At 37.6% G+C, this 25347-nt stretch overlaps 1 protein-coding gene and 1 pseudogene across 15 annotated transcripts in view; one reads left to right on the top strand and one right to left on the bottom strand.

Annotated features, from left to right (window-relative positions):
- Nucleotides 1–25347, bottom strand: part of Mctp1 (multiple C2 and transmembrane domain containing 1) — a 694629-nt gene that overhangs the window by 424481 nt on the left and 244801 nt on the right. For 13 of the 15 annotated variants that reach the window (XM_039102152.2, XM_039102154.2, XM_063281693.1 and 10 more), the window contains exon 2: nucleotides 2057–2171. In XM_039102152.2, the coding sequence (XP_038958080.1) occupies nucleotides 2057–2171 (115 nt within the window). Of the gene's footprint in view, nucleotides 1–2056; nucleotides 2172–21914; nucleotides 22051–23191; nucleotides 23240–25347 lie in introns of those variants that run through there. The other 2 variants (XM_063281698.1, XM_039102158.2) reach the window with 2 other exon arrangements.
- Rpl24-ps11 (ribosomal protein L24, pseudogene 11) lies at nucleotides 6641–7205 on the top strand (annotated as a pseudogene).

Here is a 25347-nt window from a genome sequence, read left to right as displayed (position 1 = left end):
AATTATATAATCATACATAATGCTATAATATATAGTTATATATCTATGTGTTTAACAATGTAAGAAGGAGACATGGGATTAAAAGGTTAATATTATTTCCTGGTCTAATTCTATTTAGATGAAAAGACTCATACTAATTTGAGACTACTTTGGATAAGAAAAACGATCTGTGAAATGATGCTAATTGTATTTATCTTAGTTTCTCTATCTTGAGTGTAACTTCTGAGGTGGTCTGATTCAATAAACATTTTTCTTTAGCTTCGAGAGCAGATGTTTAATTCTATAAAAGATTCCCTTATCTACTTACATTTTAATAGTTTTCTCACTGTTCATTCATTAAAATTATATTTATTTGTTTTGTATTTAAAACTGAATTCATTTTATAGTATCTAGTAATGAAAAATAATTATTACATTAAATAAATTGTCATTCAGGGTCAAGGGATAGCAATGAGAGCCTGTGTTCCTAATCTGGTTTCTTCGACTTCCTAGGTGTAGATATCAAGGGAAGTGCAGAGGCAAAAACATCATATCGTCAAGAGCCTCTCTGTCATCTGATAGTGAGTAAGCACAGGCTTAGGGACTATCGCTCCTCCTGATGGACACTGTTACATCTCAACCTAACTTTCAGAAGGTGTGGAGTTTCCAGGCCCCTAGAGTCTGTAATCCTGCACAGCAGGTATTGAACATTATCTCAGGCTGCTACCCAGTCTACTGGTCTCTTTCCATGATTCTGCCTCTATTCTGTCTAGGAAGCTCTCGTGTGCCACAGACTAATTCATCAAGAAATTGCCAGAGAATTTGGAATCTGAGACCTAAAAAGTACTTGCTGTCTTTCCCTTCGTGCTGCTACAAATTACTGTATACTCTACCAGGAAGACATCCAACTGAGCTTCAGGCAGCTGCTGATTAAGGTCTTAAAATTTTCATGAGATGTTTCAAATCTCATTCTCACAGCAGATTAAACTGAGCAACTTCAGGTAACAAAGAACCTGTTCTACCAAAAACTAACTTCTGACACAGCTTCTAATGTAAACATATACTCACCTATGTAATTGAATGTCTCATCTATATACATGTATGCTCACCTATGTAAATATATATCTAGTGTATGTAAATGTAGGCTTTATTTGTATAAATTATCACTTAAACAATATATAAATATAGAATATGTATAAACTCATGTATGTATAACTATATCACATATAATGTATAATAATACATTAATTAATGATGTATTAATTATTATATATTATGATGATATATTATGTATAATTATAATACATTATACACTACAATGTATAAACCTATATAAACGTAGACTAACTTACATAAGTCTGTTTCATCTGTGGAAAAGTGCACCCCACCTATGTAAATTTATGCCTTGTCCATGTAAATGACTTCACTCATGTTAATATATGCATTGCTGATATAAGTGTCTGCCTTACATATGTAAATGTATAACCACATATGTAAATGTGCCAACATATGTAAACATATGATCATTAATGTATGTGTGTCTCACCTACATAAATGAATGCTTTACTTATGTAAAAATGTTTCACCTGTATAAATTTATGCTCATCTATGTAAATGTATGCTCACCTAAGCATGTGTGCTTCAATTATGTAAATGTATACCTTATCCATTTAATGCACCCATTATCACTGTAAATGTATGCCCTCCTATGCACATGCATATCTTATGTGAATGTAAGCTCACTTATGCACATGTATATCTCATCTATTTGAATATATGTTCCCCTATGTACATGTATATGTTAATATGTGAATGTATGTCGCCTGGTATTGATGCCATGCCTGTGGAATTTATTTTGTATAGAACTTGGCGGGAGCCTCACCAACTGGATCAGAATGTGGAGCTTACATCCTCCATGTCAGAGGAGTCAAGGCATGTATTAAAGTGTGTCACTGAATCCCAAACTTCTGGAAACTGTATTACAGTTAAGGTTTTAAAACATAGGCAATCATGAAGAAAACAAACTCTGTCAGAAGCACATAGAGAAAGCTTTGAATGATACTGTTCTTAACTTTTACCTCCTCGATCACGGGCAGCTAAACTTTGACCCCTTCTTAGTGTGATGTCCAACTGGTACATTCCGGGATCAGCCAAAGGTACATCTGCATTACTGGTTTCGACTGGATTTATTTTCTGGAAAATAAGAAATACACAAAGTACTAAGCTTATTTTCTTTGTTCTAACTTCTCCAATGGGAGACTGCATGAAGTTTAAAACAAAATTACCAGAACTGGCCAATAAAATCAACCAAATCACATACAGTTGTCTAAAGGATTTAAAATTCATGGAAGTCTTTAGACTCAAAATGAAAGCACAATAGCTTAACTGTCCTATTTTAACTCTGTTTACAGCTAGCAAATTCAGTATGAAAAACATTGCCTATGGAAGATTACATAATTCACTTATGGAAAATGAACATAGAAATAGTCTGTAAAGTTAAAAGTACAATGAATGCTAAATGGAAAATGAAGATGTGCAAAAGTTGACGTATACATAAGTGAGAATTAAAATTAGAGGATTTATTCCAATGATTGTTGACTCATTCATTTCTGCAAAAGGTCTCCTGCTAGTGGATTATACACTTCTATCATAGATCCAACATAAAATATGATATAATTATATAGAAATACACTCTCTTACCATTTTTACAACATTTGCAAGAAACAAATTCTCAATGGAGCTTAATTTCCAATGTTTCCTTCTTGGGAATCAAAGTGTGGATTCTATTTATAAATTCAAGAGATTCAGTGGGGTGGCCTACTGGAATACATTGAACCGCAGTGCTTAACAACATTTGTACTCTTCACATCTTGTAGTTTCAGCTTGTATACAGGAGAAGGACCTACTTTCTTCCCAGGTTTGAGGTTATTTAAGATTCTCATTTCTTTCCTGATTAAAAAGGGGACATGTTTTAATTTTAAAACTTGCATGGGTAAGAAGGAACAGTAGTGAGCAATGTGGCTCCCTCTACCACAGTTCACAGGATGCGATTATAGAGCAGCAGCAAAACCTTTACTGAGCTGTAATCCACACACTGCAAAGCCACCCTTTAATTGAATCAACCTTTATTTGAGGTTTTAAGATCCAGGTAGAAAGCCTTCATTTTGGAACAATTATCACTTAAAAGGCACACTGTTATCTTGATTGACACCTGAACTCATCATCTCTCCTCTTTTAACAATGAATAGAATTCATTGTGTTCTCATAAGATCCTTGCCTCCATAAAGGGTAACCGCAGTCCCCAGGTGCCCAGGCTGGAAATTTTGAGTCTTCTTTTGACTTCTTCATTTGCCTCCTACTCACACCCAAATGCTGCTAAATCTCACACATTCTTCTGCATCACATCTCCCAGATGCTTTTTCCTGTAATTCCTATAAGCATGAATACAAGCCAGTCTTCAAATCACAGACCAGTGATAACCCATTTTAACAGTTTAGAATATAATCTTTCATACTCTTCCAAGTCTGACTCAAGTATGCACAAAGACATGTGGTGGCTCATATATGTGTCACATTTAGTTTTCAGCTTGAACAATGTTAGCATACGTTTTTTGTTATTCATAGTTTAAGGAAAATATTACAGGTTCTTTTTGACCAATAAATCAATATTTCTCTCCTCCTCCTCCTCCTTTTCTTCTTCTTCTCTCTCTCTCTCTCTCTCTCTCTCTCTTTTTCTCTCTCTCTCCCCTCCCTTTTCATACCTTCCTCCATCCCTCTCCCTCCTTTCCCTTCTGTACTCATTCATACCCCTTCTCGCTGTCTTGATGTGATTTGATCTTCATGTATTATGGAAATTATTATTGAAATTAAGTCAGTCTATACAGAGCTCTAAACCTTTTTATATTTTGTTTTGTGTAAAAACATTTAATAAAATTTCAAATTTTAATTCAGTATTTAGTCATTGTTTCTACATATTGGGTTCCTATACATATTCCTCTAAGAACTGAAGGCTTTTTATGCTTTATTCAACTTTTCCCCCCTTTCTCTCAACTTTACACATGGTAATCAATTTTTATTTTGTTGTAAATATTTCCTTTTGCTGTGTCTTCTGTCTGATCTTTGCACATGTTGTATGTGACATCAGACTACTGAACAGTTAAAGCTGTTTTATTCCCTCTGTAATTTCTACATTTTCTAATTGTACTGGCTGGTTGTATGTGTCAATTTGAAACAAGCAGGAATTATCACAGAGAAAGGAGCCTTAGTTGAAGAAATGCCTCCATGAGAGCCAGCTGTAAAGCATTTTCTCAACTAGTGATCAAGGGGGAAGGGCCCAGCACATTGTGGGTAGCACCATCCCTGGACTGATGGTCTTGGGTTCTAAAAGAAAACAAGCTGAACAAGGCAGAGGAAGCAAGCCAGTAAGTAACATCCCTCCATGGCCTCTGCATCAGCTCCTGCTTCCTGACCTGCTTGAGTTCCAGTCCTCACTTCCTTTGGTGATGAATAGCAATGTAGAAATATAAGCTGAATAAACCCTTTCCCTTGCTTCTTGGTCATGATGTTTGTGCAGGAATAGAAACCCTAAGACACTAACTTTTTTAAGTTTAGCATACCATCATAATTATTTTCATTGTTAAAAATATCCTTACAATTTTTATTTTATATAGATCTTTAAACTATCAAAAATAAAATTTAAATATACTTAATGAAATTGAAACTTTTCTCTCTTAAACATAATATTTTATTAGCTCTTAGAAAATCTTATATAATGCATTTTGAAAACATTCACCCTCTACTTATCCCCTAACTCCCAGATCCATTCTTATCTCCTTATCCCCCCATTTCCATGTTCTCTCCTTTTTAAATATCTCACTAAGTACAATTTGTGCTGCCCATGTACTCTTGGGTATAGTGCCATCCACCTGAGTATGGTTGGTAGCCAGTACTTGTAAATTTCTGTAAGTCCCCAAGTACTCTTGGCTCTACATGTGATACCCTCTAATGTTTATTTCTGTGTTCATTCTAAATCATTTGCATAAAAGACTTTGACTTCTAATATATGAATCTTCACCTTTGTTGTCTAAATGTTTCTTAATAATCATTGTATTTTCACTCTTTCTAGTTTTGCTGGGCCAGGCTGCCTAGGGTTGACTGTACAATTTCCTTCTTCTGTTGCCTTTACTTTGGCTATCGTATTTAGGTACTAAGGTGACTCTGATAACCTTGTGGGTTTGAATGCCCATAAAAATGTTAAAAATACCATCTACATATAGCAATCACTGAAAGACACTGAGATTAATAATTTTATATGTGAAATAAAAGCCTGATATTCTGAAAACCTGTGTTGAAATCCTACAACAATATGAGAAAGGTTTATAATTTCATGCATTACATACTCTTGAGGGAAATATAAGTTTCCAGTTCTTTTAGGTCTTGTTTTGTGACCTTTAATAATATAACATTATTTTCTTCCTATTGGTTCTACCTATAATTTTATTCTTGAATGTTCACAGGGGTTTTCCCCTCTATTATAAATGGTATGATTTTTTCAATTTACATTTTGATCAGGTTATTTCTGATCTAATGAACACATTTTATTTTGTATAGTGATTTTTTTGTCTCCTTTCATTCTGCAACTCATGTTTTGGGTTATCTATGTACAAAAATGATTCTACATGTAATGTAATATGTGCTTTATTTTTTGTAATATTTTAATTGCTTAATTTTTAAATTTTGTTGTTTTTCTAAAATGCTGTTTAGAATAGAAATTTTGGGCACTTCTGAATTGCATCTGATTTTTCAAATTAATTTTAAAATGGTTTTGGTTATTATGCCATATCATTTCCCCTCTCCTTCCCTCCCTCTAGTCTTTAATATACTTCTAGCAAGTTATCAATAACATGATACTCATTAAATATAAGCTTTTTCTTCTATTCTTAATTTACTTGGGCTTTAAAAAATGACTGATAAATCTTACAATCCAACTTTTTGGTTGGTATTTTTTCTAATATTGAATCATCACTCTATTGGAGGGATAAACTCTCCTTGCCCTTGTCAGTATATCTGCTTTTTGACACAGTTGTGATTATGTTCAAAATCATGAGCTGTACCCAGAATACTTGCATGTAACTACTAGTCTCAAGTATTCCCAGACTCCACATTATAAGTCAAGCTGGCTTTATAAGTGTGACTTTGTCTATTGTCTTCCACAAATTATGGCCTATTTTTCTGTAATAGATGAGAATTTGCATGTTTGTTTTCCATTGTTATATGCCAACTCAAATACCAATTTTATCGTTTTAGATTGTGAAATTCTAATATAAAGATCTGGAGTCTTTAAGGATAAACTGAGCATGAGTTACAATGGAAGTTTCGGGGGTATATTCTTCAAGAACACAGCATCAAGCTGGGTTTAGAGAAACATGTAGATGTGCAACCAAGTTAGCTAACCCGCATACAGTTCTCTTTGCTTTCTCTCTTCTCTGTGATATCTGGCTTAATGCATTTTTCCTTAAGGAACCTAACTATGTCCTTAAAATTTTTCCTAATCCAGTAATTCAGATAGCTTTATACTTGATGAAAATGGAATTTAATCCTTCAAGGAACTATATGGAAAGAAGGTTGAAATGTGGAGGTACTCGGCCTTTAGAACAGGACAAAGGGGCTCTTTGCCATCCTTCCCCCGGCAGGCCGACATCTGTCACCATGAAGGTCGAGCTGTGCAGTTTTAGCGGGTGCAAGATCTACCCGGGACACAGGCGGCACTATGCCAGGACCGACAGGAAGGTTTTCCAGTTTCTTAATGCCAACTGTGAGTCCGCATTCCTTTCCAAAAGGAACCCTCGGCAAATTAACTGGACTGTCCTCTACAGAAGAAAACACAAGAAAGGACAGTCGGAAGAAATTCAAAAGAAAAGAACCCGCCGGAAAAGAACCCGCTGTGCAGTCAAGTTCCAGCGGGCCATCACTGGCCCTTCTCTGGCTGATAGGAATAAGAAACCAGGAGTTAGGAAAGCTCAGCGAGAGCAGGCTATCAGGGCTGCCAAGGAGGCAAAAACGGCTAAGCAGGCATTGAAGAAAACAGCAATAGCTGCTGCCAAGGCCCCACAAAAGCAGCCCCTGAACAAAAGATTATGAAGCCTGTGAAGGTCTCTGCTCCCAGAGTTGGTGGGAAACGCTAATTTGATAGATGAGAGTTTAAAAATAAAGATCTGACACTAAAAAACAAAACAAAACAAAAAAAACCAAACAAACAAAAAAAAAAACAGGACAAAGTGGAAGACAAACTGAGGAAGCCTCATAGAGACAGTAGGTTCAGCTGCTAAAATTATGGGGAGGATTTTGACAAATGACTGGAAGAATGAAGAAAATCAACCTGAGTCCAGGAGTGAATAATTAAAACCTGTGTATAAATACACACTGAGAAGTCCTGGAATATGGTGATAACCACACTGAGGAGAATTTCAGCTCATTAATAGGAATACTTGGACTTTTGGAGAGAGAAGTCATACCTACTGATCACATTTACCAAATACTTAGCTAAATACTTTGTTCTGGAGATGAAGAAATCTGTAAGTTTACCCTTAATAGGGAGAAAAGGATGGATGAAAGAGAAGTAATTCTGTGGATATAGAAATTATTTTTAAATGTTTGTAATGGTGCAGTTGAAGTCACGAGAGCATGGTCTAGTCAATGCTCAGAGAAACAAAGATAGATCTGAGAGATATGGTGAAGAAACAGTCAGCTGAACTTGCCAACTGACACGATGTGGCAGATGCGGAAAGCAGATGGACAAGTCATGCAGAAGTCTGGGCTGAGTTCCTGAAACGATGGAGTACAGTAGTGAAAGACAGAAATCAAGGAAGAAGCATGATTGATCTAGGCCACCACACCAGGCTCAAATAGCCTCCCAACCTGATGAAAGAAGAACATCAGAAACTCAAGTGGACCTACAGAGACACTACCCTACAGGTTCGTACAGTGGTTTCAAGGCTACCAGAATGATTATGGAAGGATTTGATTGTATTTTCTTATAAATTATCTTTTAATAACTACTTATGCTTTGCATCAGGACTCAACCAAGTAAATGAAGCATTCACCCCTTATCAAAGAAGCACCTTTGCAACAGAAGAAAACGTTTTCAGAAAACCACAAGTCTAAGTACAGAAAACATTTGATTGTGGTTGTCCATCTACATACACATACCTCTGTGTACAATTAAAGCATGTGCATTTATAATATACCTTCTGCATCTAAGGCTCAGGGAACATTACGGAAGAGTAGTGGGAAGATTTTAGCAGTGGGAACAACATAAAAACCCCTTTGGACTATGTGTCCTAGATGGGAGGCAAGATTCACCTATGACATCTCAACAGCATGACTGGTTAAACAAGTCCTAAAGACATACAATTCTAATAGACAGGTTAATATGAAATAGGGAAATCTCAATCCCAAATCAGCAAAGAAGTACAGGCAACTGAAGAATCCTGAGAACAGTAGAAATAGTCTCCCCAGTGATGAGGTCCTAAACTGGGTATCTAATATAAGACAGCTAGGCCTAAAATTATTTACACACAAGTAACATTAAGCAGATTGAGCAAGTTGCATATTTCTATATTTAGGTGTGTGTTCATTTGTGTGTAACAATAACAACTAAAGAGGCTGAGATTTTGAAAGGGAGCAGGGGAAGGGGAAATGGGAAAGGTTAGATGGAAGAAAAGGAATGTAGTAAATGATGTAATTATATCTTAATTAAAATTTTTACTACAGATATTTTATAAGCTTCCAAATATAAAGGTATATTGAGAAAGAAATGCTCAAAGCATATAACTTTGAAACAAAATATACTCATTATTTTGAATGCTTTAACTGACACACCCAATCAGTTGTCCACTGAAGAGGCTTGACTTGGAGACCAGGAAAATGTATTTCACAGTATTAAATGGCAATTATAAGGGGCTAGTGACTTGTCCTGCTATTTTTTGCTCCCCATTTTCCTGTTACTCTCCAAGCTTCCTGAAGGCTGAGGGATGCCTCTTTCATTGGTGAATTTTTTACAAAAGATGGGAAGTAACTGGAACCTTTTACCAGATGGATGACATAAGCTGAAAAGAGCTTTTCCCCCCATTGTTTCCTCTTAAATTATTACATAAATAAAATCAAGAATTTATAATTCATATTCAGACACCTAGATTCTACAATTAATAACCTGTAATAAAAAGAAATTAGGTCTTTTATGCATACAAATGCTACCCATTGAGTATGTTCTCCAATTTTATAACAAAATATCTCATAGTATAAAATTTATAAAGGAAAGTGATTTGTTTTGGTTCATGGTTCTGGACTGGGAAAGCACTGGTTTCTGCTCAGCTCTTTAAGGAAGGTCAACTCTTTGGATACTAGTCTCTCAGTGACAGCACACTTGCATAAAAGCAAAATTTACTCATGAGAATATCGGCCCTAGTAAAGAATCCTCTTCCCACTTCCACTGCATGGGCAGGAAAATTTCAACATGAGTTTGTGAGAGGGAAAATCACACCTACACCACAGTATTGCCTAATTCACGTATCTATAACTAAGACATTGTATGATCCTTCTACTAGATCACTCCTTAATTGTTTATAATTCTCAAAACTAGATTTCTGACACACCCAGCAGGTAATGGGGATTTAAGAGATAAGCTAGGCCCAACATCAGTTACTCTTTTTTTAGTCGTTAAATCCAACTACCCTTACTTCAGTTATTTACTGGCATTAGAGTTTTGAACACATAGAAAAAGATTGTCTCCTTCAGTGCATCCCAATGCCCTATCAGCAGAGTGATTGGAACACTAAAATCTCTATTTACCAGTTTTCTGCATTGTCAGGATTGTGTTCTGTGACTTAGGTCTTTTCACTGTTTGGTACTTTATTTGGTAAATGCACAAACAAGCACTGTTGTATTCTGACAGCACAAAATGGGAAAGGATCTGGCTTCTTCCAGGGAAGCCATAACAGCGTCTAGTTACAGTCCCTCCATCAGAAGTATGGTATGGCAGTAGCAGAGGTTCAATGTGGTTCAGATCCTCCAGGCCTTTTTCCTACAGAAAGCAGTTCCTCTTGCTCTGCCTGTCTGCTTACATGGACTGCAATGGATAACCCAACACATATCAGCGACTGGTAGAGTAAACAACAGCAATTCAGCTCATCTGCATCTTCTGGTTAATACTCAAAATGAGACACAAACATGTCATGAGATGGTGAAATAGCTAGTAACCTGTGAATGACCAGCCTTACTGAAGAAAGGTCTTGCTGCTGTACTGAATGATGGGTGTGGTCAGACACTAGGATGAAACCCTCATAGAAGTAAGGGGTGGTGAGGGGGAGGGGCTAGCAGGATTCTGGAGGGGAAACCAGGAAAAGGGATGGCATTTAAAATGTAAATTAAAATATCTAATTAAAGAAAGAAAGTTGAACTAGAAAACAAACAAACAAACAAAAAACAAAAAAGCAGGCCAGAAAGCATAAAGAGAAAGAAGTGGCAAGCTCAAACTTTACACTCAGTTATTAAAAATTACCTGGTACAAGAGGGAATTAAGAGAACCGTGGAACAATAATAGTAGGAGATTTCAACAACCCACTCTCATCAATGGACAGATCATGGAAACAGAAATTAAACAGAGACGTAGACAGACTAAGAGAAGTCATGAACCAAATGGACTTAACAGATATTTATAGAACATTCTATCCTAAAGCAAAAGGATATACCTTCTTCTCAGCTCCTCATGGTACTTTCTCCAAAATTGACCATATAATTGGTCAAAAAACGGGCCTCAACAGGTACAGAAAGATAGAAATAATACCATGCGTCCTATCAGACCACCACGGCCTAAAACTGGTCTTCAATAACAATAAGGGAAGAATGCCCACATATACGTGGAAGTTGAACATTGCTCTACTCAATGATAACCTGGTCAAGGAAGAAATAAAGAAAGAAATTAAAGACTTCTTAGAATTTAATGAAAATGAAAGTACAACATACCCAAATTTATGGAACACAATGAAAGCTGTCCTAAGAGGAAAACTCATAGCTCTGAGTGCCTGCAAAAAGAAACAGGAAAGAGCATATATCACCAGCTTGACAGCACACCTAAAAGCTCTAGAACAAAAAGAAGCAAATACACCCAGGAGGAGTAGAAGGCAGGAAATAATCAAACTCAGAGCTGAAATCAACCAAGTAGAAACAAAAAGGACCATAGAAAGAATCAACAGAACCAAAAGTTGATTCTTCGAGAAAATCAACAAGATAGATAAACCCTTAGCCAGACTAACAAGAGGACACAGAGAGTGTGTTCAAATTAACAAAATCAGAAATGAAAAGGGAGACATAACTACAGAATCAGAGGAAATTAAAAAAAATCATCAGATTTTACTATAAAAGCCTATATTCAACAAAACATGAAAATCTGCAGGAAATGGACAATTTCCTAGACAGATACCAGGTACCAAAGTTAAATCAGGAACAGATAAACCAGTTAAACAACCCCATAACTCCTAAGAATATAGAAGAGGTCATTAAAGGTCTCCCAACCAAAAAGAGCCCAGGTCCAGACGGGTTTAGTGCAGAATTCTATCAGACCTTCATAGAAGACCTCATACCAATACTATCCAAACTATTCCAAAAAATTGAAACAGAAGGAGCACTACCGAATTCCTTCTATGAAGCCACAATTACTCTTATACCTAAACCACACAGACCAATTTCCCTTATGAATATCGACGCAAAAATACTCAATAAAATTCTGGCAAACCGAATCCAAGAGCACATTAAAACAATCATCCACCATGATCAAGTAGGCTTCATCCCAGGCATGCAGGGATGGTTTAATATATGGAAAACCATCAACCTGATCCTTTATATAAACAAACTGAAAGAACAAAACCACAGGATCATTTCATTAGATGCTGAGAAAGCATTTGACAAAACTTCATGATAAAAGTCCTGCAAAGAATAGGAATTCAAGGCCCATACCTAAACATACTAAAAGTCATATACAGCAAACCAGTTGCTAACATTAAACTAAATGGAGAGAAACTTAAAGCAATCCCACTAAAATCAGGGACTAGACAAGGCTGCCCACTCTCTCCCTACTTATTCAATATAGTTCTTGAAGTTCTAGCCAGAGCAATCAGATAACAAAAGGAAATCAAGGGGATACAGATCGGAAAAGAAGAAGTCAAAATGTCACTATTTGCAGATGATATGATAGTATATTTAAATGATCCCAAAAGTTCCACCAGAGAACTACTAAAGCTGATAAACAACTTGAGCAAAGTGGCTGGGTATAAAATTAACTCAAATAAATCAGTAGCGTTCCTCTACACAAAAGAGAAACAAGCCAAGAAAGAGAGTAGGGAAATGACACCCTTCATAATAGACCCAAATAATAAAAAGTACCTCGGTGTGACTTTAACCAAGCAAGAAAAAGATCTGTACAATAAGAACTTCAAGACTCTGAAGAAAGAAATTGAAAAAGACCTCAGAAAATGGAAAGATCTCCCATGCTCATGGATTGGGAAGATTAATATAGTAAAAATGGCCGTTTTACCAAAAGCGATCTACAGATTCAATGCAATCCCCATCAAAATACCAATCCATTTCTTCAAAGAGTTAGACAGAACAATTTGCAAATTCATCTGGAATAACAAAAAACCCAGGATAGCTAAAACTATCCTCAACAATAAAAGGAATTCAGGGGGAATCACTATCCCTGAACTCAAGCAGTATTACAGAGCAATAGTGATTAAAAACTGCATGGTATTGGTACAGAGACAGACAGATAGACCAATGGAATAGAATTGAAGACCCAGAAATGAACCCACACACCTATGGGCACTTGATTTTTGACAAAGGAGCCAAAACCATCCAATGGAAAAAAGATAGCATTTTCAGCAAATGGTGCTCGTTCAACTGGAGGTCAACATGTAGAAGAATGCAGATCGATCCATGCCTATCACCCTGTACAAAGCTTAAGTTCAAGTGGATCAAGGACCTCCACATCAAACCAGATACACTCAAACTAATAGAAGAAAAACTAGGGCAGCATCTCGAACACATGGGCACTGGAAAAAATTTCCTGAACAAAACACCAATGGCTTATGCTCTAAGATCAGGAATTGACAAATGGGATCTCATAAAACTGCAAAGCTTCTGTAAGGCAAAGGACACTGTGGTTAGGACAAAACGGCAGATTGGGGATTTAGCTCAGTGGTAGAGCGCTTGCCTAGGAAGCGCAAGGCCCTGGGTTCAGTCCTCAGCTCCGAAAAAAAAAAGAACCAAAAAAAAAAAAAAAAAAAGGACAAAACGGCAAACAACAGATTGGGAAAAGATCTTTACCAATCCTGCAACAGATAGAGGCCTTATACCCAAAATATACAAAGAACTCAAGAAGTTAGACCGCAGGGAGACAAATAACCCTATTAAAAAATGGGGTTCAGAGCTAAACAAAGAATTCACAGCTGAAGAATGCCGAATGGCTGAGAAACACCTAAAGAAATGTTCAACATCTTTAGTCATAAGGGAAATGCAAATCAAAACAACCCTGAGATTTCACCTCACACCAGTGAGAATGGTTAAGATCAAAAACTCAGGTGACAGCAAATGCTGGAGAGGATGTGGAGAAAGAGGATCACTCCTCCATTGTTGGTGGGATTGCAGACTGGTACAACCATTCTGGAAATCAGTCTGGAGGTTCCTCAGAAAATTCGACATTGAACTACCTGAGGACCCAGCTATACCTCTTTTGGGCATATACGCAAAAGATGCCCCAATGTATAAAAAAGACACGTGCTCCACTATGTTCATAGCAGCCTTATTTATAATAGCCAGAAGCTGGAAAGAACCCAGATGCCCTTCAACAGAGGAATGGATACAGAAAATGTGGTACATCTACACAATGGAATATTACTCAGCTATCAAAAACAATGCCTTTATGAAATTCATAGGCAAATGGATGGAACTGGAAAATATCATCCTGAGTGAGGTAACCCAATCACAGAAAAACACACATGGTATGTACTCATTGATAAGTGGCTATTAGTCCAAATGCTTGAATTACCCTAGATGCCTAGAACACATGAAACTGAAGAAGGATGATCAAAATGTGAATGCTTCACTCCTTCTTTAAAAGGGGAACAAGAATACCCTTGGCAGGGAATAGAGAGGCAAAATTAAAACAGAGACAGAAGGAACACCCATTCAGAGCCTGCCCCACATGTGATCCATACATATACAGCCATCCAATTAGACAAGATGGATGAAGCAAAGAAGTGCAGGCTGACAGGAGCCGGATGTAGATCTCTCCTGAGAGACACAGCCAGAATACAGCAAATACAGAGGCGAATGCCAGCAGCAAACCACTGAACTGATAATAGGACCCCCGTTGAAGGAATCAGAGAAAGAACTGGAAGAGCTTGAAGGGGCTCGAGACCCCATATGAACAACAATGCCAAGGAACCAGAGCTTCCAGGGACTAAGCCATTACCTAAAGACTAGACATGGACTGACCCTGGACTCTGACCTCATAGGTAGCATTGAATAGCCTAGTAAGAGCACCAGTTGAAGGGGAAGCCCTGGATCCTGCTAAGATTGAACCCCCAGTGAACTAGACTGTTGGGGGGAGGGCGGCAATGGGGGGAGGATGGGGAGGGGAACACCCATAAAGAAAGGGAGGGGGAGAGGTTAGGGGGATGTTGGCCTGGAAACCAGGAAAGTGAATAACACTCAAAATGTAAATAAGAAATACTCATGTTAATTAAAAAAATAAAATAAATAAATAAGAGAGAGAGAGAGAGAGAGAGAGAGAGAGAGAGAGAGAGAGAGAGAACCGTGGCAGGTAAGATAGGATGCGTGGCTCTGGTGACTGATAATTTAGCCTCCAGTCAACCACACATCTAACTCTCCTCGTGCCAAAGCTTACTGCAGCCTGAGCGTCGAGCTTCATCTCTAGCATTAAGTGTTGGATTTTTGAATTTCCATTAGCTTACAAAAAAAAAACCAAAACAACCAAAACAAAAACAAAAACAAAACAAAAAAACCATCCAATCCTAAAATACAGCAACACTTGCTTTTGTTTTGAAAAGTCTAAGCTCTAGTGTTCCTGGAATGCCATTTACTCACACATGGCTTACCTGCTAAACTGATTGTCCCTGTAACATCAGTTCTTCTCACTCGAAGCCTACTCACACATGTAGTTTATCCCAGCCTGAGTAAAGCACACAGGATTCTCCTTTCTCCATCCTTAATGCCACAGGGCCACTCCCTTCTATAGTTAGACCATAGCAAACAGGCGGGCCTTTACCCACTGTGATGGTGAAAGCAGTGTTATCACGGAATTTGCCTTTAGCCCCAAAGGCTTTTCTTTCTCTCTGAATCTTCACTTGAAATGAGGTACCGTATATCACAAGAGACAGTTATGGTGAAGAAATAAAATATGTCTAAGTGCCTTGTAATGGAAAAATAAATTATATGCAAGTAGTTATCCAGTATCAGGTAGTAAGTTCAGCTATCACACTGATGATAGGAGTCAGGTTTCAAGGCCTTAGAGGACTGGCTACATGGCTGTGTTGCTATGAGGTAGAAAGAAGATACAGAAAGATATTCAGCAACCTTGTCTTCTTCCTCTTTAATAAATAGGTTTGTGAAAGTTTGATTTTAAATATAATTGAAAGTGCTTTGGACCCAAGAGACTTGCAAAGGAGGTTCTTCCTGTTTTAAATGATATATGTCTGAATGTGTACATAATTCATTTGCTATTTCTTGTGTTCTTTAATGGTTAATAAGAGATTGTACAGAGATGAAGAATAATGCTTGGGTTAGGCTTCAAAGGTTAACGTCTTATGTATTTCTTGATGTCTTTATAACTTACTATTTCACCAAAGCGATATTTAATGGCATCAAAAGAAGACAGATTTCATTTATATTAATTTCTATGACCCTTCATTATTTGATAAGTTGACAAACAGTCCTTCTTCCTCAAAGAAATCCAAATTTCATCAAGTATCAGAGCTAACAAAAAATTAAAACAACTCCATAAAGAATAAAGTCATCAAAAAGAGATATCTATACTAAAGAGTCATTGATACACACCTCTTCCCAAATGCTTTAATATTTAGACCAGTTTTGATTCTCAAAATTTGGGCCATATGTATGGCAAGACAATTTATAATTTGAAAGGATTTGATAGTTTAGAGATTATATTTTTGGTTGGGGGCCTATACTTCAGTGGTTAAACCAACTCTCCAGACCAATTTTTGATAATTTAACAATCTCAGAAAGAAGTGCCTATAGCAGGTATTGGATGATGCTAAACCTCATATCTGCGCATCCACATCCAGAGAAGTGTAAGCTCTCAAACTACATTAACACAAAATCCTACTTATTCGACTTCTATGCATGCCCCTCTTTCTTTTTTTTTATTATTATTTTTTTTATTAACTTGAGTATTTCTTATATACATTTCGAGTATTATTCCCTTTCCCGGTTTCCGGGCAAACATCCCCCTCCCCCCTCCCCTTCCTTATGGGTGTTCTCCTCCCAACCCTCCCCCCATTGCCGCCCTCCCCCCATAGACTAGTTCACTGGGGGTTCAGTCTTAGCAGGACCCAGGGCTTCCCCTTCCACTGGTGCTCTTACTAGGATATTCATTGCTACCTATGGGGTCAGAGTCCAGGGTCAGTCAAATACAGCTTTTCATATTGGGTTAGTTTTAGGAGCCTAGTTACTTCATAGTTAACTCTAGAAAAACCCAAAGAACCAGAGTAATAGTTCAGTATTTCTGATAACACAGAAGTGGTTAAATTTGCCGTATCTTTATTGCATGGAGAAGCAGTTAGGAGAAACAAGTGAGTTGGAAAGTAGAATGTACAACTGCACGCTGATTATGAACTATGCTAATTTCATGTGTGCCCTTGAAAGGAGTTGGAGAACCCCCAAGAAATAAACATGGTGTTATGAAGAAGAAGCCAGGAAGTCCCCAAGAACATGCACATGGAGATAAGATGGAGTCAGAGAGTCTCTAAGAACATTTAATAAGATGAAGGTTGACTTGATTTTCTTTTTGTTTTTTAGTTCTCACACTTTCCACACATGTGTATAGCCTATATGGTTATGAAAATATAGAGAGTAGAAATATAAAGCATTTAAAATTGTAATATCTTTCTTTATAGCATCTACCCTTAGATGATGTGTTTAAGATAATGTGGAATATGAATTAGAAGGATGGTTAAGTAGTTAGAGTGATTACTGCTTTCTCAGAAGACTCAGAGACACTATCTATATCAGGTGGCCCACAACCACCTGAAACTCCAGTTTCTGGGGATCCAATGCCTTCTTCTAGCCTCTTCTGTTGCCTGCGTGTTCATGATATTATAAGTTTAGACACAAACACATAAATAAACAATAAAGCTAAATCATTTTAAAATTAAAATTAAAGTGATTGTGTAATAGACTTGCACATACTTGCTTTGATTCAATAATGACTTCATATGGAATATAATACATCATATACCATTTTTATCCACATACAAGTTTAAAACAAAGCTCAAATGTAGTTCATGTCTTTGAACAGTCTCATGGCCATGGTTGTAGAGTTGAGGTTGAAGCAGGATTTCACAAAGTCAGCTGTGCAAATAGCATGTTGTTCCCCACAGATCCAATTAAATTATCAACATGGAGGTGTCCATGGGGCCTGGCACAAATACGTTCTTCACAAATTCTCATTGGAAAAATTATTTTAAATGTTTCTAAGAAACAAAATACATAGTATAGTACTGAATAACAATCCCTGGTGAAAAGTGCATATCCAAGATTCTATACTAATAAATACTAACTGATTGAATAAATACATAAAATAGGGGTGAAGAGACAAATTTATAGGGTAGAAGAATCCAAAGTAACAGCTGCAGCCACTCCTTGAGGAAATGAGGCACATTCCCAATTCACTCAGTATTTGCTTTACTTAGCTACTCCTCCTGGAGAGTGCAGAATAGGAAGGGAGGAACTTGAGAACACAAAGCACTGTGCTAGATGGGGGCAGGAAGTAGCAGCATCAGTGGCAGTGCATGCTGAGAGCTCATGCCATTGGTAAAATGCAAGGAGAGGGACGCCTCACCTCTGTGGCCCTCTTTCCCAAACACAACACCATTACCTGAAAAGTGGAAAACAGTAACCAAACTCAAGCTGAAGGATACTTTATAAGACACCTCCCTAGAACTCCTCAAAATTGTGAATGTCATTACACAAGTAAAGACTGACAGTCTGGAGAGCAATGAGGCTATGAGGACCCTATGGAGAAGAGAAGGAGCCATCAGTGATAACCAAGGAAATCTGAACACGCATGTGATGTTTGTGGAGGCCAGAGGTCAGTGTTGGATATCTTCTTTGATGGCTCCCTACCGAGTTTCCTAAAGTTCATTGATGTGGTCTAGTCAGCTGGCCAATGAGCTCCAGTCATCCTTGTCTCTGCCCTGACATGGTTGGCATTTTAGACACGTGCCTCTAGGCTCAGTTCTTTACATGAATGCTAGGGTTGTAAACTCTGGTCCTCATGCTTGTGTGGCAGGCACTTTGCAAAATGAGCCGTCACCCCAGCTTACATGTCCTGGTATTAATATGAGATACTAACCATAGAGAAAACCCAGCATGAGTAGATGGGATTCTGGGTTTGAACTTTATAGCTTTTCTGTAAGTGTAAGACTGTTTTAACGTTGATAACAAAAGCACATATATTTGTAAAAGTTTCTGTAGAGCTAACTCCACTGTGTCAATATCCACACTCTGTAAGCATAACAACAGGCTTATAAGAATGCGCTCCCATCAGGGATTAGCCTGCCTTTTCTCATCCACCTACTTCCCTTCCCTAGTTCAACAGAACAGCAAACAACAACAAAAATCACTGAGGTCATTATTTAAGAAATACATTTATAGAGTGATTGTGTCTAACAGAAATAATTCTCCTGTAGGGTGATACAACCAATTCACACCCAAGATACTCTGAGGGGACTATCAGAGTGGACAGTGGTCATAAAGTATGAGCTGTACTTCCCATTCTTCTGTGTAATTAACCCTGTCACCTGTAAGCCAGCCCTGCTTTAATTGGGACTGGCTTACAGGTTCAGAGGTTCAGTCTATTATCATCAAGTTGGGGGCATGGCATCATGTAGGTAGACATGGGGCTGAAGGAGATGAGAGTTCCACCTCTTGTTCCTAATGAAGCTAGGAGAAGGCTGTCTTCCAGGCAGCTAGGATGCCCACAGTGACACACCCACTCCAAAAAGGCCACACCTCCTAATAGTGCCACTCTCTGGACCAATTATATATAATCCACCAACCATCACAATTACCTAGTTTTCCTAGTTAAATGACTTAGTAAAATTTCCCCTACAATTTAAGTGAGGGAAGCTGTAGTTTTTGTTACTTGCAACCCAGAACATCATAATGATGGAATAAAAACTGTATCTGGTTTCTTTTACATATAAACTCCAAGAAGGGGATGGGGAGAAGTCTCAGCCCATAAGAACACTTGCTTCCATACTAACATGAGAAGCTGAACTCAAATGTCCAGCTTTTGTATAAAAAGTATGGCTTTAGTGATGTTGGGGCAGTGACAGGAGCATCACTGGTGCTTAGTGATCAATCACCAGGCCAGCTCAGATACACTGAGAGACACTGTCTCAAAGGTAGAAATAATGGACTAGGACCTCCAACATCCTCCTCTGTCCATATGTATGAAGCACACAGATGCACACACACACACACACACACACACACACACACACACACACACACACAAAACAGTCTAAGAAATGTTTATTCTTTCTACTCTAATTTGTAGACAATTTGAAACTAAAATTATGTAGAAAATAGAAACTATTCTTTTACAAAAATTTTACTTTTAGATTTTATGGTGAAATTCTGACAGATTTAAATGGAAATCACTAAGTGAATTACACATCTGAAACCATGTCTTAATTTTCGTGCCCAACACCTTAATTCTAACACTTACTTGTCCAAAACCTTACATCAAAATGGAAGTGGTGGTTGTAGTTTAAAAGTATTTCAAAGTTCTGGTCAGTCGTTTGTTTATTACTTTCAGTAGTTGGTTGGTCATGTTTCGCTTCTTCTCTGACCACTAAGAACAGATGCCATCAAGCAGTACCAGTAACTTGACCTTTTGCAGAGGTCATGTGCAAATATGCCCAGTTAAACAGTTTGGAAGTTTTATTATTTTTTTGTTTACTTCTCGAGCAATTTTAAAACTACCTTAATATATCACCCTTCTTAGCATTAAACCACATTGCTTCCCTCTCCATCCAAATTGTCTCTGCACTAACTCAAACTGAATCCTCTCACTCAGCATCTCTCCAACGCACTATTTTTTCCACTAAGAGTGTTCTTCTCAAGCCAGTAGGCAAAGACCTGAGTCTCCCTCTCCACTCAGATTCTAACACTTGACTCCACCATTCCACTTAGCTTTTGTCTTTTCATTTTTGTAGGTAAGGAAAAGAGAGAAACTGGACATGGAAATGTTACAAATTTCAGGCAAGGAATTATAAGCTATACCTTCAATATTGTTGATCTATCACATTATTGAAAATGAGCAATTTCTGTGTTTACATGTTTATTAGGAGACTATTGCCTATTAACATGTTTCTTAGGCACTGCATGTGCATATTCTTGCCTCATTTTTACTTTAATTGGTTGGCATTTGTTCTTTGTGAATCAGCAAGGGATGTGCTTAAGGATGTGACTTATGTGACTGAAACCATATAGCAGGGAACTTCTATAGCCTTTAGGACTTTCTCATTGTCATGTGTTCATTCAGAATGTCTCTCTCCTACAATAGTTCAGTAAATCTTTCTAGTACAGCACAGCAGAGTTTACTGTTTTCAAGAAGAGTGCAGTGCAGTGGGATTTCCTCTCTTTCTTTGCACATGGGTGGGGGATTTATCCTATAGGAGAGTCAGTGCCAATCAAAGTATTTTATTCTCATTGGTGAGGTGGCATCAATTTCAGGGATGAAATGCATTTATTTCACTCAAAAGTATAGTCACAACGAGGGAAAATTATACTCTCAGGAGAGAAGGCTGAGGGAAAACAGAGGGATGGATTGCTGCCTTATGTAGAACACAGGTAGTGTTCTGCCATATGCTGCCTCTGGATCACAACAAAACTATTTCCTCCCTTGCCATGGGGAGCAGAGAAAGAGCTCTCTTCAGGGAATGAGGTGAATAAGATCTCACTGATCTCCATGCTTCAACATGGCCTTAGTATATAAATTCCTACAGTGTTGGTGATGCCCATTCTCTGTGTCTGCAGGTGGCCTGACTTCCAAGCTACATGACAAAAGCTGTCTATTTGACCTCTCTGCTTAGACACCCCATGGTCAAGTCAAATGTCCAGACAATGTACACATGTGATCTCTCCATTTTGTGTCCAAGCAGCTTTCCACTCAGACCTTTCTCTTTTAACTCAAGAAAAAGGATATACTACCCCAAGCCATACAGCATCAGATTTTTCTATTCCTTTCCCCTAAATTTCTCAAAAGACCCAACCACAAATATCTTGCAACTCTGCTAAGGCATGCATTAATCTCATCCTTTTTACAAACCTGTCACCACTCCCTGAGTCACAGCATGGATTATTCTAATCTGCATGATGATAATGGTCTTCTGTTTTCCTTCTGTTCCTGCTTCTCTACAACTCAACCTCTCAGAAGCAACTGGCATCTTATTACAGTTAGAAGTGAATACAACTCTCCTTCTTAGTCTACATTGAAATTCCCTTACCACAGTTTGCAAAGCCCACCACAAGTACCATCACCTTCTTCCCTTTACCCAGCACTCTCCTTGCCCACTAGCTGTGCTGGCCTTGTGCAAGTTTCCTGTTAAAGTCTTACCCCATAGAAGATCTCACAGCTGACAGTTCATTTGCTTCCTTCTTTTCCAGGGGATTTGGACGGGTAGGCTCTTTCCACTCTTCAGATGTTAGCTTCTGTTGCTTCTTGGGAAACCTTCCATTATCACCATTAAACCCTTAATACAAGCCAGTAACATAGCAATCTGGTGTTACCTTTATGTAACTCATCAAGGCTTGAAAATATGTTCTTTAGGAGTTGATCATAGTTTTAGACTTTATGTCTTTGTGGTGCGTTTTTGTAACACTTCAGTGAAGTGCCTGATAACTGATAAACACTGACTGGATGCATGAGCAAAGTCTAGGCTGTGATTCAGTGAACATTGCAGAAGTAGCCCTTAAGGAGAGGTGAACGTACTCAAGCAAAACACAGAAATCTCAGTATGTGGTGAAAAGACTCAGGAGTTCATGTCATGGAACTTGATTCAGGTGTCTGCAACAGCCTTAATAAAAGAGGTCTGGGGAGAGCAGTTATACAAAGGTCAAGCAGAGTCACAGGCTAGGGTGGCCTTAACACAGATATGGGATTTATGATTAATATTCAAAAATATATATAACTGTAAAAATATGATTACACTGGAAGTTTTTATAATTTAAGTTCACGACCTGATGTTAGAGTGTTCACCACATAGTTCAGAAAAAGTATAATGGTTTAAAATATTACTCAAGTCAGAATGTCTGGTTTTGAATCTGGTGTCTGACATGTTCCAGCCATGAGACCCTAAGAATATGACACAAACTCATGTTTTCTAATTTTTGAGATATTGATATAATACATAATCCCCCCTCGCTTTCTTCCCTCTAAATCTGCCCCAATACCCCCGCACTTCAATCTTTCAAATTCCTGGCCTTTTATTCATTAGTTGTTGTTACAACATATGCTATGACCATATGAGGTAGTATATGCTTTTTCTTGAGTTAAGAGAGAAAGGTCTGAGTGGAAAGCATTTTGGAGACAAAAATGGAGGGATCACATGTAACCTGTTCAGTCTGAATAATGTTACTTATATGTATATTTTTCAGGGCTGACCATTTGGGAATAAATAGTACCAATGAAAAGTACCATCTAAAGACATTTCTCCCAAACCCAGAGCATGTAAACATTACAGAATAGGGGCTAGAAAGATTGAAAGGATCAGAGACTCTATCTTTAAATACCACAGTATTGCCCTTTGTGAAATGGGGGTAAGACTAGGATCAAACGTAGTATTTCAAAAGAATTTTCTACCAGAAGATAATATTGACAGCAATTATTTTTACCTATTGTCTACTCCGTTATGTTGTAGTAAATCTCCAACTCCAATTAGCCTGTGTAAAAAACACACAACTTAGTTACAATATGTATAAGCTTCATGCCTAGATTGGGTAGATTTTCCACTATTCTACATTATTTCCCAGCTATGAGATCTCATTACTTGTGGCTTCTCTGGGCCACATGGTTTTGTTCTATCTTCCTTTGACCTGCTCTTCCTCTGTCTTCCTCTCTTTTCCCACTCTCGAAATCCTGCAGGCTATCTTTCCCTTCCACTGCCCAATCACAGGCTCTAGTCTCTATTTGGCTAGTTAAAATGAGGACAAGGGTCACATGGAATCACCTGAATACACAATTTACTCCTTATCAGGGCAGTCTCTCTTGAGGAAGCAGAATTAACATCAGCGTACAAACAGCACCAGGGCAACCCACAATACTTTATCTAGAAATGCGCATGCTGGGTACTCTAGAACTATTACATGAGTGAAAAAAGAATATATATGGTCCCTGAATCCTAAAGACCTGAGAGTAAAATGAAAACTATTGTTCTGTAGACGATCCCTTTGTAGGCTGGTAGATTCTGAGAAATCAGAAGCATACGGTGTTCTCAGACTTGACTTATTTTCAGCTCTCAAGCCTGAATGGATTACAGAGCCTGAAGGACAGATCATTTCCAGCCTTCAGCTAAGTCTCCAGGATGGTGTCTTGCAGTTATAGAGGAGACACAGGTGCCATAACTTTCTCTCCTCACAATATTCAAGAAGCCCCCTTAAGAGAGTAACTCATGCATCATGGTCCTTTTGATGGTAACCTCTTCAGCAGTGTTATATCCAAATGAATTGTATGAAATAAATAGAACTTAAATATCAATATTGAAACACCAGCCACAGAGGTGTTTTTCATTCTGCAGATAATATGTCTAACATGGTTACAAAGTGATCCCTGGTCTTTGTCCCATGGTGACTTTTGTGACATATATGTCTTCACAGGACCTCACATCACCACAATGACGTGTTCCAAGAGGCACTACTCAGGCTCATGGAAGTTTCTCTGGCTGGTTCTCACTGTTCCCTGGTTGAATGTTTGTCTCTGGCATGATTGGTTTATATTGTGAATGTCAAGTCACTTCCTTAAGCCCCTTACTTCTAGCATATGTTGTGACATAACTACGTGACAGCTACTAAAATATATGACCACATTAATAAGGATGAGCAACTCTAGTAATATGGCTTTTTGAATAAACTGTAGAAATTCATAAGAATTTCCACTCAATAATTTAATAAAAGTTTTTAAGTATAAAGAAATTAAGAAGGTACTACATTATGTCCTTCTGTCATCCTATGCATAACATTTTTAGATAAATCCTAAGAAGCTAAAATGGTGACTTTTAAATAATTTAAATATACTCAAGCTATTCATAATACTATTATCAGGTAAATAATTCTGAGTATCTGCATGTCTATCCATCTTCTATTTTCCTTTTCTCTAACTTTTAACTGTTTTTCATCCATCAATCAATCATCCCTTTCATTCACCATCAGACTACTATATTAGCCCTTGTATTGGGCTAGGAAGTGGATACACCAACATGAATAAACATGCCCCCACCGATTCTGGATTTCATAAATTTGGAGCTGTGTCTAAGAAGGTATTGTTTAATCAGGCAATAACTTCAAAAGTAACACTCTCATAATGACAGATTTAAATTACAGAGCGATTATCTACTTTGGTATGGATAACAAACTGATGAACATAACTGGGAACATTATTGTTGTTCCCCCTAAAGCATCAGACAAAGGGTGAGAATTGTTGCTTTAAACAACATATTCATGAGTCATGATGTGAATAACTTACTAGTATGCTTTAACCTTTATCTGCCAATAGTTATGATTGCTCTCCTTAACTAAAGATGACAAAAATAATTTGGATTAGATAACATTTTTACAAGAAAAGTATTGTTTTGACTGATAGTATTTATTAGAATTTGCACCCAAAGGAAGAATACTGTAAAGAACTGTATTGAGAATTTCATTGTGACCAAGAATAATTTCACAAAGATTACATGTCCACTATTGTCATCCAAGAACACCGAGTAACTCTGGTAAATGTTACAGACTCTTGTCAAAACATCATGTATCTCTTCTGACTGTGAACAGGAAGCTCC

This window comes from Rattus norvegicus, chromosome 2, assembly GCF_036323735.1.
Source record: "Rattus norvegicus strain BN/NHsdMcwi chromosome 2, GRCr8, whole genome shotgun sequence".
Taxonomy (NCBI): Eukaryota; Metazoa; Chordata; class Mammalia; order Rodentia; family Muridae; genus Rattus; species Rattus norvegicus.
The sequence above is the reverse complement of the archived record's forward strand: the minus strand, read 5'-3'. Positions and strand labels throughout refer to the sequence as shown.